The sequence below is a fragment of the Miniopterus natalensis genome, chromosome 4 (genome assembly GCF_054644295.1).
Source record: "Miniopterus natalensis isolate mMinNat1 chromosome 4, mMinNat1.hap1, whole genome shotgun sequence".
In the NCBI taxonomy this organism is placed as follows: Eukaryota; Metazoa; Chordata; class Mammalia; order Chiroptera; family Miniopteridae; genus Miniopterus; species Miniopterus natalensis.
In genome coordinates, this window is record NC_142084.1 from 23,001,137 (window position 1) to 23,014,547 (window position 13,411).

At 50.0% G+C, this 13,411-nt stretch overlaps 1 protein-coding gene across 7 annotated transcripts in view; it reads left to right on the top strand.

The window, feature by feature from the left end:
* P4HA2 (prolyl 4-hydroxylase subunit alpha 2) overlaps nucleotides 1-13,411 on the top strand; it is a 34,119-nt gene that overhangs the window by 12,031 nt on the left and 8,677 nt on the right. For all 7 annotated transcript variants that reach the window (XM_087816397.1, XM_087816400.1, XM_087816396.1 and 4 more), the window contains 6 exons: nucleotides 927-1,064; nucleotides 4,933-5,172; nucleotides 6,598-6,791; nucleotides 7,558-7,734; nucleotides 11,416-11,486; nucleotides 11,729-11,828. In XM_087816397.1, the coding sequence (XP_087672523.1) occupies nucleotides 927-1,064; nucleotides 4,933-5,172; nucleotides 6,598-6,791; nucleotides 7,558-7,734; nucleotides 11,416-11,486; nucleotides 11,729-11,828 (920 nt within the window). The remainder of the gene's footprint in view (nucleotides 1-926; nucleotides 1,065-4,932; nucleotides 5,173-6,597; nucleotides 6,792-7,557; nucleotides 7,735-11,415; nucleotides 11,487-11,728; nucleotides 11,829-13,411) is intronic.

A 13,411-nucleotide genomic window follows, 5' to 3' on the forward strand; every position in this document is an offset into this window, starting at 1 on the left:
GAATTGCAGCCCCTGAATCAGCAAGGAAGGGCCTTCCCCTCCTGGAGTTCTGAGATTGCAAGTGTTAGATATCTTGCTTTACAGTGAGGGCTTACAGTCCCAGAATAGCCTCCTTGGGGTACTTCTGAGGTCAGGGGCTCTCCCAGCCTCTAGGCTGTGGTCTTGAGCACTAAAATTGGGGAGCTCCTGTCCTGAGGTCATAGCAGATTGGAGTAGTGGGGGAGTACCCTAGAGAGCAGAGCAAGGCCCAGTGTGGTCTCAGGGGATCATGCTAGGCTGGTGCAGCCTTACCTGCTGGCCTGGCTATATGGTGCCCCTGTCTGTAATCCAGGGGTGCAGACAGTACTGTGCCTCTAGGACTGTCATCATCACTTTCCTGGATGATAAGAGCCGGTGGTCAGTAATGAGTGGCCAGTTGGGCTCCCTGAGTTGATTACCTCTGTCCCTTGGGCTCCTCAACTTGAGATGAAGGCTGGAAGTCTGTGCTTACTTGGTCAGCCCAATATTCCTGGATCAAGATTTTCCATATGATTCATTTTCCACTGAGTGGTCGGCAAGACCTCCCTGATGCCTCTCTAGTGCCCCACTTAATTACCCTCTCTGTCCTCTGTCCCTTCTATCTCCACTGGTCTCACTGAGTGTTTGGAGCCAAGACTCCCACGTGTTAACCAGTGTGTGGGGCCATCATTCTATTCAGTTCCAAATGAGCAGCACAGGCAGTCACTACAGTGAGGAGCAAGAAAGGAGAGGTCCCCATGGACTGGAGCCATCAGGAGGGCTTCCTGGTGGAAAGGAAATAGCCTTTGATGGAGGGGCAGGGAAATTGCACTAGCCAGAGATCCTCCAGTGAGTGCTTCTGGGGTCCCAGGTGGAATTGTGCCCCTGGATCAGGGGTGACTTCTGGTTCTCACTTTCTCATTTGGAAGGTTTTATTGCCAACCTCTCAGTACAGCGACAGTTCTTCCCCACTGACGAGGACGAGACGGGAGCCGCCAAGGCCCTGATGAGGCTTCAGGACACATACAAGCTGGACCCAGACACAATTTCCAAAGGGGAACTTCCAGGTAACTCGCCACTCTGGGCTTTGCCTGTCTAGCCTGTGATTCTACTACATGTCTGGGCAGGGTTGGAGCCACTGCTCACTTATGGTCTATACCCCCAGGTGGACTGTACCCTCTGGTGGTGAGTCTCCCCTTCCCATGACAGCTGCCTCCCCAGAGCCCTGGCCCACAGCCTCCCTCCCTGTATTAGCTGAGTTCCTCTCCTCATCTCAGAGAAAGCTGAGGTTGCTGCTCAGGACCCCCTTGGCTTCTGCCCCCAGAGCACCTCTCAGATCTGCCCAGACCCACTTTTGTCCCCCTTCCTATGATTTTTTTCTTGCCCAAGGCTGATCTCTTGACTCCCAGCCCTGTGTCCTATGTGCCCTCAATTGCAGTCACTGCCCCATTCATTCTGTGTGTACCTCTCTGGGCTCTGCCCCTGAGCTCACATTCAGGCTCTGTTCTCGCTCATCTTACAAACCCCACCCTCAGATCAAGGGCCCTTTTTTTGAGTGTCTACTGTTGACCGAGCTCTTCTCCCCCCTGGTGAGGCTGCTGAACAGTCATCTAGTCTTTCTCCACTTCCTCAATTCCCATGTCCTTCTGAATGCACAAAGTCTGACCTTCCCCCCCACCGCCCCCCAATCCTGCCACTGTAAGGTCACCAGTGGCCAGTCAGCCTGTAAGACCAGAGGACAGGTTTCAGGCATAATGTTCTTTAACTTTTCTGTAGCATTTGAAACACTGATTGCCCATCTTCCTGATATTCTCCCCTCCTTTGAGTTCTGGGACACTGATCTCGGCCGTTTCTCTTTTGGCCTCTGTGGTCATATTCTCTCTCTTTTTCCTCTCTCCGCCTCCCTCCCCCCCTCCCTCCCCCTCCCCCCTCTCCCTCTCCCTCCCTCCCTCTCTCTCTCTTTTTCTCTCATTCCTCCCTCCCCAAGGCCCCCTTCTCACTGATTACTCCAGTGTATTTATAAGAAGATATATTGGATTAGGGGGTAGGGGGGCTATTAGAAGCTAACAAACCCAGGGATTCAGTTAGGCCCCACTAAACCTTGGATGCCACCTCACCCAGGGGGACCCTGGAGGAGGTACAAGCTCAGGAACCATGATGTGTGGGAGAAAGAGGCTCTCTGTTGTTGGCCGGTCCAGGCCTAGAGCCCTGGTACTGAGGAGCCTGTGAACCAGACAATGGGGTGTAGGCTTCCCCTTATTCCTGCCTCAGTCAGGTCTTAGACACCTAAGCCATGAGGCCTGACAGAGAAGGCACTCAGGGCACTGGTGAGAAGGGTTGGTGAGAAGAGGGAGCCACACCCAGGCATTGATCTTTTACGTTCAGTTAACAGATGCATCTGCGTCCTGGAGGAGTGAGAGGTGGAAGGGAGTCACTCCTTAAGATTCCAGCTCTACTTCATGTTCTTCCTACATACCTTCTCCAGGTGAACCCAGTCATTCCCGTCACTTGAGGTATCACCTATACACAGATGACATCCAGATCTGTGTGCCCTGACAAGGCTTGTCTCCCGAGCTTCCAGCCAGTGTGGACAAATGCTTATGGGACATCTCTACTTGGATGTTCCATTGGGCTCCTCAAAACTCGCATGTCCCAAACTAAAATCCTCCTCCCTTTTTTTTTTTTTTAAATATATCTTTATTGATTTCAGAGTGAGGAAGGGAGAGGGAGAGAGAGAGAGAAACATCAGTGATGAGAGAGTCATTGATCAGCTGCCTCCTGCACACCCCTGACTGGGGATTGAGCCCGCTATCTGGGCATGTGCCCTGACCAGGAATCAAACCATGATCTCCTGGATCCTAGGTCGATGCTCAACCACTGAGCCATGCCCAGCCGGGCTCCTCATGCCTTTTTGAGCTGCCTACCCCTCTCCCTCATCCTTTATCTCAGTAAAAAGTACTTCCACCCATTGGCTGGCCAAGCCAGAATCTTAAGGCCTGTAGATTCCACCTCCTTGATATCTTCTGTACTTGGAGGCCCTGACTCCAGCCTCACGATCACTTCTTCTCAAAGTTCCATTGTGACTGTGTACCTCTAAGCTCACTCCTCAAAATCATCCACCATGTGCTCTTAAGCACCATCTCTTTATGTCAGTTCCTGATCACAATGCTTAACTTTCAGGGCTAAACCTAAATTCCTTCTATGCGTGACCTTTGAGCTCCAGCATGGCCTTGTCTCCCTGCCCTCCTTGCCCATTGATTGTACTAAGCTTCCTCACTACTCAGCTTCTTTGTTCACCGCATGCCCTCTGCAGGAATACCTTTACCCATACCAGCAGGGCTCCATGTCTGATTACCCTTCAGCACTCAGACAGCTCAGCTGGCACTTTCCAGGGAGCACTCTCTAGGGAGTACTTTGCAGGGGATAGATATTTGAGTTGGCTTCTGAGGAGGATGCTGAGTGTCTGGGAGCCATTTGTTACATTCTTGGCATCTATGAGACATGTTGATAAAAAGCTATGGATTATTAGAACCCTAGGGATCATAGGAGATATTTTCATACATCATCTCTTTGAATTCTTGGCACAGGTCCTATAAAATTGATGGTATTATCTCTATTTAGAGGTAAGAGGACTAAGACTCAGAGAGGCTAAGTAACTTGTTGATAGTCACACAGCTGGTGGGTGCCATAGTGAAACCCACCCTGACCCAGACCCAGAGCCCCAGCTCTTCAGCTTTGTTATACTGCCTCTATCAATGTGGGCTGGGTTCCTGGGCCTGCAGAGCCAGAGGAGCTCTGTGGAGGTCCATGGAGCTTGGACAGGGGCTCAAGGAACCCCTAATCTCTGGCCTGCCAACTAACCCCATTCAGTATTTACTGTTCCAAACTTCCTATTCCACATTGTTCCTGAGCCACCAGGGAGAGCAGACTATGGTCTCTGAAGCAGCCAACCCATTGCAGCAGGGGTTTCATTCCGTGCAAAGTCCCATCTTGGACATTAGGCAGAAAGAGCCCACTAAGAGACAGCTCTTCTGTGTCAGCCATGCCCCAGTTACTGTTAGCAGAGTTGTATGGAGACTCCCTTGTTTTCTGGGGGTGGGTGGGTGGTGTCCAGCTCCTTCCTGCTCTCCATAGGACCTGCTGAGGAACACACCCACAGCCCCTCCCACGTTGCCCCCACCTTAAAGCCTGCTCTCCCCATAGCTAACACACCACATATTCTTCTTCTTGACTTGAAACTATTTTCATGGTCACTTTCCGGGCCTCAGCCCACAGCAGATGACCTGTGGTCACAGGACCTGCTGAATTGATGCTCAGCAAGGTTCCTGCCACCTAACGGTCAAAGCTGGCACTGCAGCCTTGGCTCTTGGCCTCCCTTGGAGTCTGTCCCATAGCTCCTGCTCCTTCCATTTCTTATACATCCTAGGTCCCTCTCAGTGTTATTCTTCCTCCGTCCTTTCTGTGCAGGTGCTCTCAGGGGCTACCTTCTCTACTCTTTCCTCAGGCTCTTCCTGGAAGCAGGTTCCTCATCCATGGCTTTAGATGCCACCTGGGTCCTGTTTTTTATATTCAACTAATCTTTTTACCCTCCAGACGCACACGTGTATCCAGCTGCCCAGTAGGTATCTTCTTTGTGGCTCTCTGAAAACTACTTCTTGGTGGGTTTCCTGGGCTCCTTTGTAACAAAGGCCCCTTCCTACTTGGGAGAAGGGAAATCTGAGGATAGGAGATTGGCTGTGAACCCCAACTGCAGGTAGGGCCCGCCTGGGTGTGCCCACTGTACCAGTGGCCATTTGAGGTGTGTGGTGTGGAGCCCTGGTAAGGCCCTGCTGGGATGATGACTCCTTCCAGTGGCCCAGACTTCCTTGATGTTGGAATCTCTTTCCCTAATGCAGAAGCTCTTTGGTGCCTAACTGTTTACCTCTCCTGCTGCAGGAACCAAGTACCAGGCAGTGATGAGTGCAGATGACTGCTTTGGGATGGGCCGCTCAGCCTACAATGAAGGGGACTATTACCACACAGTGCTGTGGATGGAGCAGGTGCTGAAGCAGCTTGATGCTGGGGAGGAGGCCATCACCACCAAGGCCCAGGTGTTGGACTACCTGAGCTATGCCGTCTTCCAGTTGGGCGACCTGCACCGTGCCCTGGAGCTCACCCGTCGCCTGCTCTCCCTTGGTAAGAAGGTTCTAGGGGAAGGTCAGATGGAGGTGGGCAGCTGGCAGAACTGGTCACTCTGCTGACCACTACTGGGCCAGCGACTAATGCCCTACTGCTTTCAGACCCAGTCCAGCTGCCAGCTAGCTCCTTAACCAACTCAGTTTTGTTTAGGGAACCCTCTTTTTTTATTTTTATTTTTTTTATTTTTATTTTTATTTTTATTTTTATTTTTTTTTAGGAATCCAACACTGCAGTGCATTTGCTATTATGAAAGGGTGGAAGTTTCATTGCAGTTTGAGACTAAGCTGTACGTCAGGGTTGCTGCAGTGACAATGACCTGACCCTATAGTTAGAGGCCTGAGGTCTAACTGGTGGACTTACCACGGCATTGGTGTTTTATGTGTCTCATGCTATGGGACTGAAGGAGATCAAAAGCACTATGTTTTTGCCTCGGCCAGTGTGGTTAGAACATAGGCCTGCAACTGAAGGGGTGCGAGTTTGATTTCTGGTCAAGGGCACATACCTGGGTTGCAGGTTTGATTCCAAGTCATGTTCGGGGCTCATGTAGGGAGCAGCCAATCGATGTGTCTCTGTCACATCAGTGTTTCTCTCTCCCCGTCTCTCTCCCTCTGCTCCTCCCTCCCTCCCTTCCACAGTCTCTAAAAATCAATGGAAAAAATATCCTCAGGTGAGAACTAACAAAAAATAAATCTAAAAGGCATTATGTTTTTAAAACCCATCTTCTTTCCCATCTTTTAGTAATATATGGGAACATCGTTGTCTGGAGTTTCACAGACCAGCAAAGACTTTCTTATGCTGATGCTTTTCAGGATGTCAGCTAGGATTGGCGTGTCCAGCAAGACTGATGTGGGAAGAGAGCTTTGTAGATTCTATTATGTTTGTAAGAGACTTTGACAGGACTCAGGAGACTTTTGGGCCTCAGTTTCCTCATCTGAGGAGGGGCACAGTAATCCTCCCAAGCTTGCTCCTTCATGTTGTGAGGCCCACAAGCTGAAGCCGTGGCAGTGCCACATAGCTATTTGTCTTGCTAGTATTTCAGCCTGCCTTCTAGCTGTGCCCAGCACGTGATGCGGTCACCGGGGATGGGTGTACTCTAAGGGACAGATGTAACTGGCACACAGCCAAGTCGGGGGAGGAGGCCGGACTCTGGACCTGAGGCCTGAGAGGACAGCCCCCTCAGTGGCTGGCTAAGTGTCCCCCCTTTGTTGCATCTTTCTCATCACTGACCAGAGCAGGGAGGGCGTCTGTTGGCTTTTCTGCCCTGATTCACGAGCCCTGGTGAGGCACTGTGGAAGGCAGGGTGCTCCATGCAAGTGAGCTGCTGGGAGAGAAAACCAGCATAATTATTTTAGAATAATTTCTCTAAATGACCTAACAGATGTTGGTGGCTTCCTTTTCCTTCTTGTTCCTTGCCTTTTCTAGATCCGAGTCATGAACGAGCTGGAGGGAACCTGCGATACTTTGAACAGTTGTTGGAGGAAGAAAGAGAAAAAATAGTATCAAATCAGACAGAAGCTGAACAAGTGACCCAGGACAGCATCTATGAGAGGCCTGTGGACTACCTGCCTGAGAGGGATGTCTATGAGAGCCTCTGTCGTGGGGAGGGAGTCAAACTGGTGAGGCACGTGGGGGGTCAGGGCCTAGGCTGTGGACCTAGGCTTTGGCTCGGGACAGGCAGATTTGGGGAGGATGTTTGTCTGTCTGTGGGCTATTTTTCAACATCTTCCCTAGTTCTTTGCAGTATCTTCTGAGGCTGATGTGTGTATGTTCTTTGAGGTACAGGACAGGAGACTCTTACCTCATGTCACAGGTAGATTTTCAATCCTCTAAGTTATTACTGAGCATCCCTCCCCACCCCAACATGCCATTTCTGCTTGAGTCACTGTTGGGAAGAAAACCCTGGATGTGGACATCCTTCAGGCCCCAAGGAAAGTCCTGGTCTCTAGTAGAGACACCACAGTTGCTGGAGCTTGGCAATTGCTAGAGTTTGGTATCAGGTTTCATTGGCCTTTGAGAGCCCTGGGATCCCTGTGCTTCCTTAGGCAGGCTCAGGTGTGGGCAGTCTCTCAGCCTTTTCCATGCCCAACCACTTGGCTCCCCCTGGCCCTTCCTCCTGGAAAGGCTTCCCCTGGCCCCAGCCCTTTAAACCTACTCACAGCTCTGAAAAAGGCCAGGGATCACTCTCTGCCACCGAACTTGTGGACATGAGGTATTCTTGGGAAAGAAGAAGCATTGCATGAAGTGTTAGGGTATCATTTTATGCCCATCAGTCTAAGGGGTTTTGTTTTCTTCTCTGTTGGGGTGGGAGCAGCTGCTGGACATAGGGTGTGAGACCAGTGTCTGCAGCCAGCCAGCTCAGGGCCTGCTGTCTGTGCTCCCCAGACACCCCAGAGGCAGAAGAGGCTTTTCTGTAGGTACCACCATGGCAATAGGACGCCACAGCTGCTCATCGCCCCCTTCAAAGAGGAGGACGAATGGGACAGCCCGCACATCGTCAGGTACTACGAGGTCATGTCTGATGAAGAAATCCAGAGGATCAAGGAGATTGCAAAACCCAAAGTAGGTATATCTGCAGGTACTTCTCAGGTCACTCGTTCCTGGTACCATGGGCAGTTTGCTTACCCAGCTGGCCTTGGCCGATGCCTAGCATGAGTTCCCAGAGGGGGTGCTGAGGTGCTGCAGACTCAGTTTGACCTTCTGGGTCCAGTGGGGAAGAAAACTGAGGAACCGATGTGGACAGCCAGGGCACAGCTGCTATGACAGAAGGGCACACTGCACGCAGGGCAGGCCCACAGTGAGAAGTGTCAGCTCACCCTGGTATGTACGGGGGAGATTTTAGGAGGTATGCCTTAGGGTGCTGCCTAGCTGGGTCCTGTGCAGCTCCTGATCAGGACAGCAAAGGAGAATGAACATCTTTACAATATCAAAGGCTCTTCTCATCCAAGAGCCTTCCGGGTGTCTTCTTTGATTCCTCTCTTAAAAGTGTCTCTGTAAAGCTGTGCGTATTTCTTGCTACCTTTATTCCTAGGTAGTTTTTTTGTTCTTGTAACTTCACTTTGTTTCTTCCTCATTGTATTTTACTGGTTACATTGTTACATTAGTTTACTATTATATGCTAAACTTTTGATTATAAAAATATATTTCATATAATAGCTAATATTTATGGAGTTCTTCAGTGTGACAGGCCCTGTTCTAAGTGCTTAACATATGTTAACTGATAGGTCTATTAAGCAGGCTATGTCATTATGTTCACCTTGCCCACGAGGAAACTGAGACTTGTGCAGATCACAGCTTGTCGTTGACACATATTCCTCCTTTGTTTTTTAGCTGATTCTCTTGGGTTGTTCAGATAGTATACCTGCAACTTAGAAAAATTTTGTCTTCTCTTTCTTAATAGTTCTAATTGCTTTGTTTTTAGTGTGTATTGAGCTGCCCAGAACTTGTGGAGCATTGATATAAGAGGCATCCTTGTCTGGTGCCTGAATTAACTGGAAATTCCTCTGGTATTTCACTGCTATGTATGCAGTTGGCTATTGGTTTTGTATATGTCATCATGTTTTAAAGTTATTTATTTATTTATTTAAAATATATCTTTATTGATTTCAGAGAGAGGAAGGGAGAGGAAGAGAGAGAGACATCAATAATGAGAGAGTCATTGACTGGCTGCCTCTGGCACACCCCTTACTGGGGACTGAGCCCGCAACCCGGGCATGTGCCCCGACAGGGAACCGAACTTTGATCTCCTGGATCCTAGGTCGATGTTCAACAGCTGAGGCACGCTGAGCCAGGCTAAAGTTATTTTTATATTTCTATTCATAAAAGATTTGTTTTCGTTTGACATCTTCCAAAGAGAACTGCTTTGCTATATCCCCACCCCTCTCCCATTACTGGTGATTAGGAGGGAGGTTTAGCTAGATCTGCTGTTGTTCTGTTCCTGATAGAATTGTAGAGGCCAGGAGGCCAATGTTCATGATGAGACCTAAACTAGGTTCCTGTCCTGCCCCCGTGACCTCATCTTGGAGCAACCTTGATTTGAGGTACTAGAATCAGTTGTGTCATTGATGTGGCCAAGGGAGGGTCTAACCAGTGTGTGTAGAGAATGGGGACACCCCTTTGCACTCCCTAGATCAGCTCCAAAGCCTTCCAAGGAAGGAAACCAATTTCCTAGTTGCTGGGTGAGAGAAACACTGTTGTGTCAGAATCTCCTGAAAAATTCCTCACATGTCCTTTAGACCCAGGCAGTGATACATTTCTGTGTGTGTGTGTGTGTGTGTGTGTGTGTGTGTGTGTGTGTGTGTGTGAGAGGAAGGGGGGCTGCACAGATGCATGTGTGTGGCAGGGGCGGTGGGGGGGGATGTTGGGAAAACTTGTCTTTGAACAGAAGCCATGTGAAGAGCGAAACATGTTGACCTCTCCTTTTCCGGAGCCTGTGAGGGACAGATGCTATGCTGGCTTTGAAGTGGGGCCGATGAGCTTAACTTAGCCTGTGGGGAATGCTTGGCAGCTGCCTGTGAGTCCCCAGTCTGTTTTCAAAATAACCCTATCTGTCCTCTGGAGCAGAGCACAGCTGCCCAGAATCTCCTGTGGGTGTCTGGCCAGCAAGGAGGTTCAGATTCGTGGATGGAGTCTAGCTGCAGCTGCAGTTGTCATCAGGGATGAGCCCTAGGCAGGCACTCTCAGGAAAGCCCTCTGTCCTGGGTGCACTGGCCATCTTACCAGAACATGCTATAGCAGCATAGTGTCCAGGTTGGTTGATTTCACCTCCTGACCACCTTCTGGTCCATCTGCTCTTCTCTGTCCCTCTGCCACCCCTGCCCAGGCTACCATCATCTCTTGCCCTCACTTCTGCCTTGACTTTCTCACTAGCCGCCTTGTTCCCACTCTGGTCCCTCCTTAGCTTTCCACGAAGTGTCCACAGGGATCCTTCTTACATTCAGACTGAGATTCCCTCCCCTGTATAAAAGCCTTTCCTGTTTCTTATTGGCCACAAGGTCACATCCAGACCCAGACCCCACTTGCCTCTTTAGCCTGTTCTCTTCTCTTGTGTCTAACTTCTAGTCCACATACAATGCCACACCCATTTTCATCCCTGGCCCTCTGCATTGCTGTAACACTCCCTCACTAGGCTAACTCCTGCTTACCCTTCAAGTCGCAGCTAGGTGGTCCCCCCCTGTAGGAAACCATTCTTGACCCTGCAGACTGGGCTCCCACTGACATTAAGCATAGCCCCCTCCCATCTCTTCCCATGCTCTGCTGCAATTTCCCAGCTAGTTTTCTGCTTTCCTCACTTGGCTGAATTGTACGAGGGCAGGGGCCAAGTTTTAATCACCCAGCATAGCACCAAACATGTTGTAGGCACTCATTAAGTGCTTATTGAAATGAAGGGGAAGTGCTGTTGCGGTGGGGTACCTGGGTCTGTGGTCCCACACATGTGAATTCATTAGGACAGTCCACAGCTGAAGCACTGGGGGCTGGCTCTGGGCAGCAGGACCTTCCTGGGAGTATATCACTGCATCTGTCTATGGAGACTGGGGAGAGATAAGGTAGGTGAGGGCTGTGTGTGGATGTGAAGTGTATGTGTGAGGTGGCTGGCTTCCAGGCAGCAGTTCACTTATTTCCTCTTGTAGAATCCTTTCCTGATTCTATCATCTGATCTTATGAGACTTTACCTAAGGGAGTGGAAACTGCCTCCTGTATTTGCTTCCACAGCAGTGGAAGCCCAGTGTAAACTGGGGCAGCTGGAGAATGTTTGGGTAGGTTTCTTGGCAGAGGAGGCCACTGAGGTGCAGAAGGACTGTGGACTTGACCAGGTTGAGAGGAGCATTCAAGGTTGAGACTCAGGGATGGTGGCACAGTCTGAATGGCAGGAGCAGCCACACGCAGACTGTGCTCAGGTAGGGGTGCTACGTGGGCCTGGTGAGAAAAGGGGCTGTCTGGGCAGATGGGTGGGTGGACAAGCCGACTCCATAGGCATAACTCTGTAGACAGCACAGACCTGGGTGAAAGCGGAGGTGGGCAGAGACTGAGCAGGTTGGTGGCCAGGGTCTGACAGCAGACCAGGAATGTAGAAGCCTCAGACTACTGTGCTGGCCTGGCTTGCAGGATCGTGGGCCTTGACTAGAGCCATTGACCACAAAGCTTCTTCTCCCATTGGCCTGACTGGCAGATCTGGTCCCAGTCTTTCCAGGAAAACACTCCAGGCAAAGAAGGATAAGTCTGCCCTCTCTTCCTACCTTCCAGCTTGCACGAGCCACTGTTCGTGATCCCAAGACAGGCGTCCTCACTGTTGCCAGCTACAGGGTTTCCAAAAGGTCAGCAAAGGTGATGGTGGCAGGGTGACTGCTCAGGCACCAACTCCAGGGCCTCCCAGGCCCTACCCAAGGACTCCCATGGGAGGGTGGCTTGGTTAGTCCTACCTGCTGGCACCTCCCCTGCTTGGAGCACACACCCCTGCAGCCTGTTAGTGCTGGCCCTGACTTTGGGGAGAGAGTGCAGGACCTCATCTAAGCCTGTCTTCCCTACCTCTCTTTCTCTCTCTCTTCTTTTGACTTAGCTCCTGGCTGGAGGAGAACGATGATCCTGTTGTGGCTCGAGTGAATCGTCGGATGCAGCACATCACAGGGCTGACAGTAAAGACTGCAGAATTGTTGCAGGTATGGCTGGTCCCTGGGACCTTGGATTGGGAGGGGATATTTCTGGATAGATGGGCTCCCAAGGTGCCCAGGGCCAGGCTTTGGGAGGCTTGTCCAATAAAATGTATGACTGCATAATGCTGTGAATATAAAGTGACGCCACATTGGGAAGCCAGAAGTAAGCATGCCTGCCAGCATTCAAACAGTTGACATTCAGCGAATATCCATTGTCTTCTATGTGACTAGGAGCTAGGAAGCAGTGGTGGGCATGGCAGGCACATTCATCATATCTTCTCGACTACAGAAGCTGAAATCCTGAGTTGATCCAGGGACACCTCTGAGAGAGAGTTATAAATATCGCCAGAGGGCATGGTGCTGAGTCCTAGTCTGCTCTTCTTGGAGGTAAAGTGTTCTGTGGTACGTTGGTAGAAGTGAGCAGCCTGGACCAGTTGGCTGGTGAAGATGGAGTGCTCTTCTCAAAGTACCTGCTATGGACCCCTGGCTCCCTGCCCATTTCAGAGGTGATGGTGAAGACATGTGGCAGCACTGTGCTGAAAAGTTTTGAGTGAAGTTCCTAATAATGAATCCTCATCTGTTGAGTTCAAGTCAGCACTGGCCATCTTCTGAACATCGAAACTCCTGGGTTCTGTTGTAAAGTGATGGCCTGAGACACTGTCAGAGAAGTTTCACTGGCATTTTTCTAGTCTACTGGATCTGTTTGGCCAGAGTTTCTATGTGTTTAAGGATCTCACTCTTCACCTTTAGGCTTGGCATTTGGGTCTGATCAGCCACAGATTGTATTAGAATATTGATCATTTGGAAAAAATCTTATGCCTGAACACATCCAAGCAAATTGATTCTCTCTCTCTCCCCCTCACTCCCTCCTTCCCTCCCTCCCTCTCCTTGGTCTATAGCTGTGTCAGCAATCAGAAAACCAAATTTGAAGGTCATCTTTATGGATATGTGTGAAGTCAACCACAGTTTTAAAAAAAATATGTTTTTACTGATTTTAGAGAGAGAGGAAGGGAGAGGGGGGAGAGAGAGAGAAACATCAATAGGTTACCTCCTATACACACCCCAGCTGGGGTCCCAAACCATGACCTGGGCATGTGCCCCGACCAGGAATTGAACCGGCAACCTTTTGGTGCACAGGACAACACTGGACCAACTGAGCCACACCTACCAGAGCTCAACCACAGTTTTTAAAAAACATGCTGAGCTTGGCTGGCATGGCTCAGCAGTTGAGCATCGACCTATGCCAGGAGGTCGCGGTTTGATTCCCTGTTGGGCTCAATCCCCAGTGGGGGGCTTGCAGGAGGTAGCTGATCAATGACTCCCCCATCATTGATGTTTCTATCTCTCTCTCCCTCTCCCATCCTCTCTCTGAAATCAATAAAGATATATTTAAAATAAAATAAAATACAAAACATGCTGATTACCTTACAGACAATCTTGTGAAAACTTTATATAGCCTTTTCAGTTCAACTCAACTTTATGTTGAGTTTTTAAGTCTAATCTTTAAGTAAGTTCTGCAGAAGCTCATAGGTAGAGGACTTTGCCACATTTCCCGCTTCCTTTCTTATGTGTGAGAACACCACCATTTC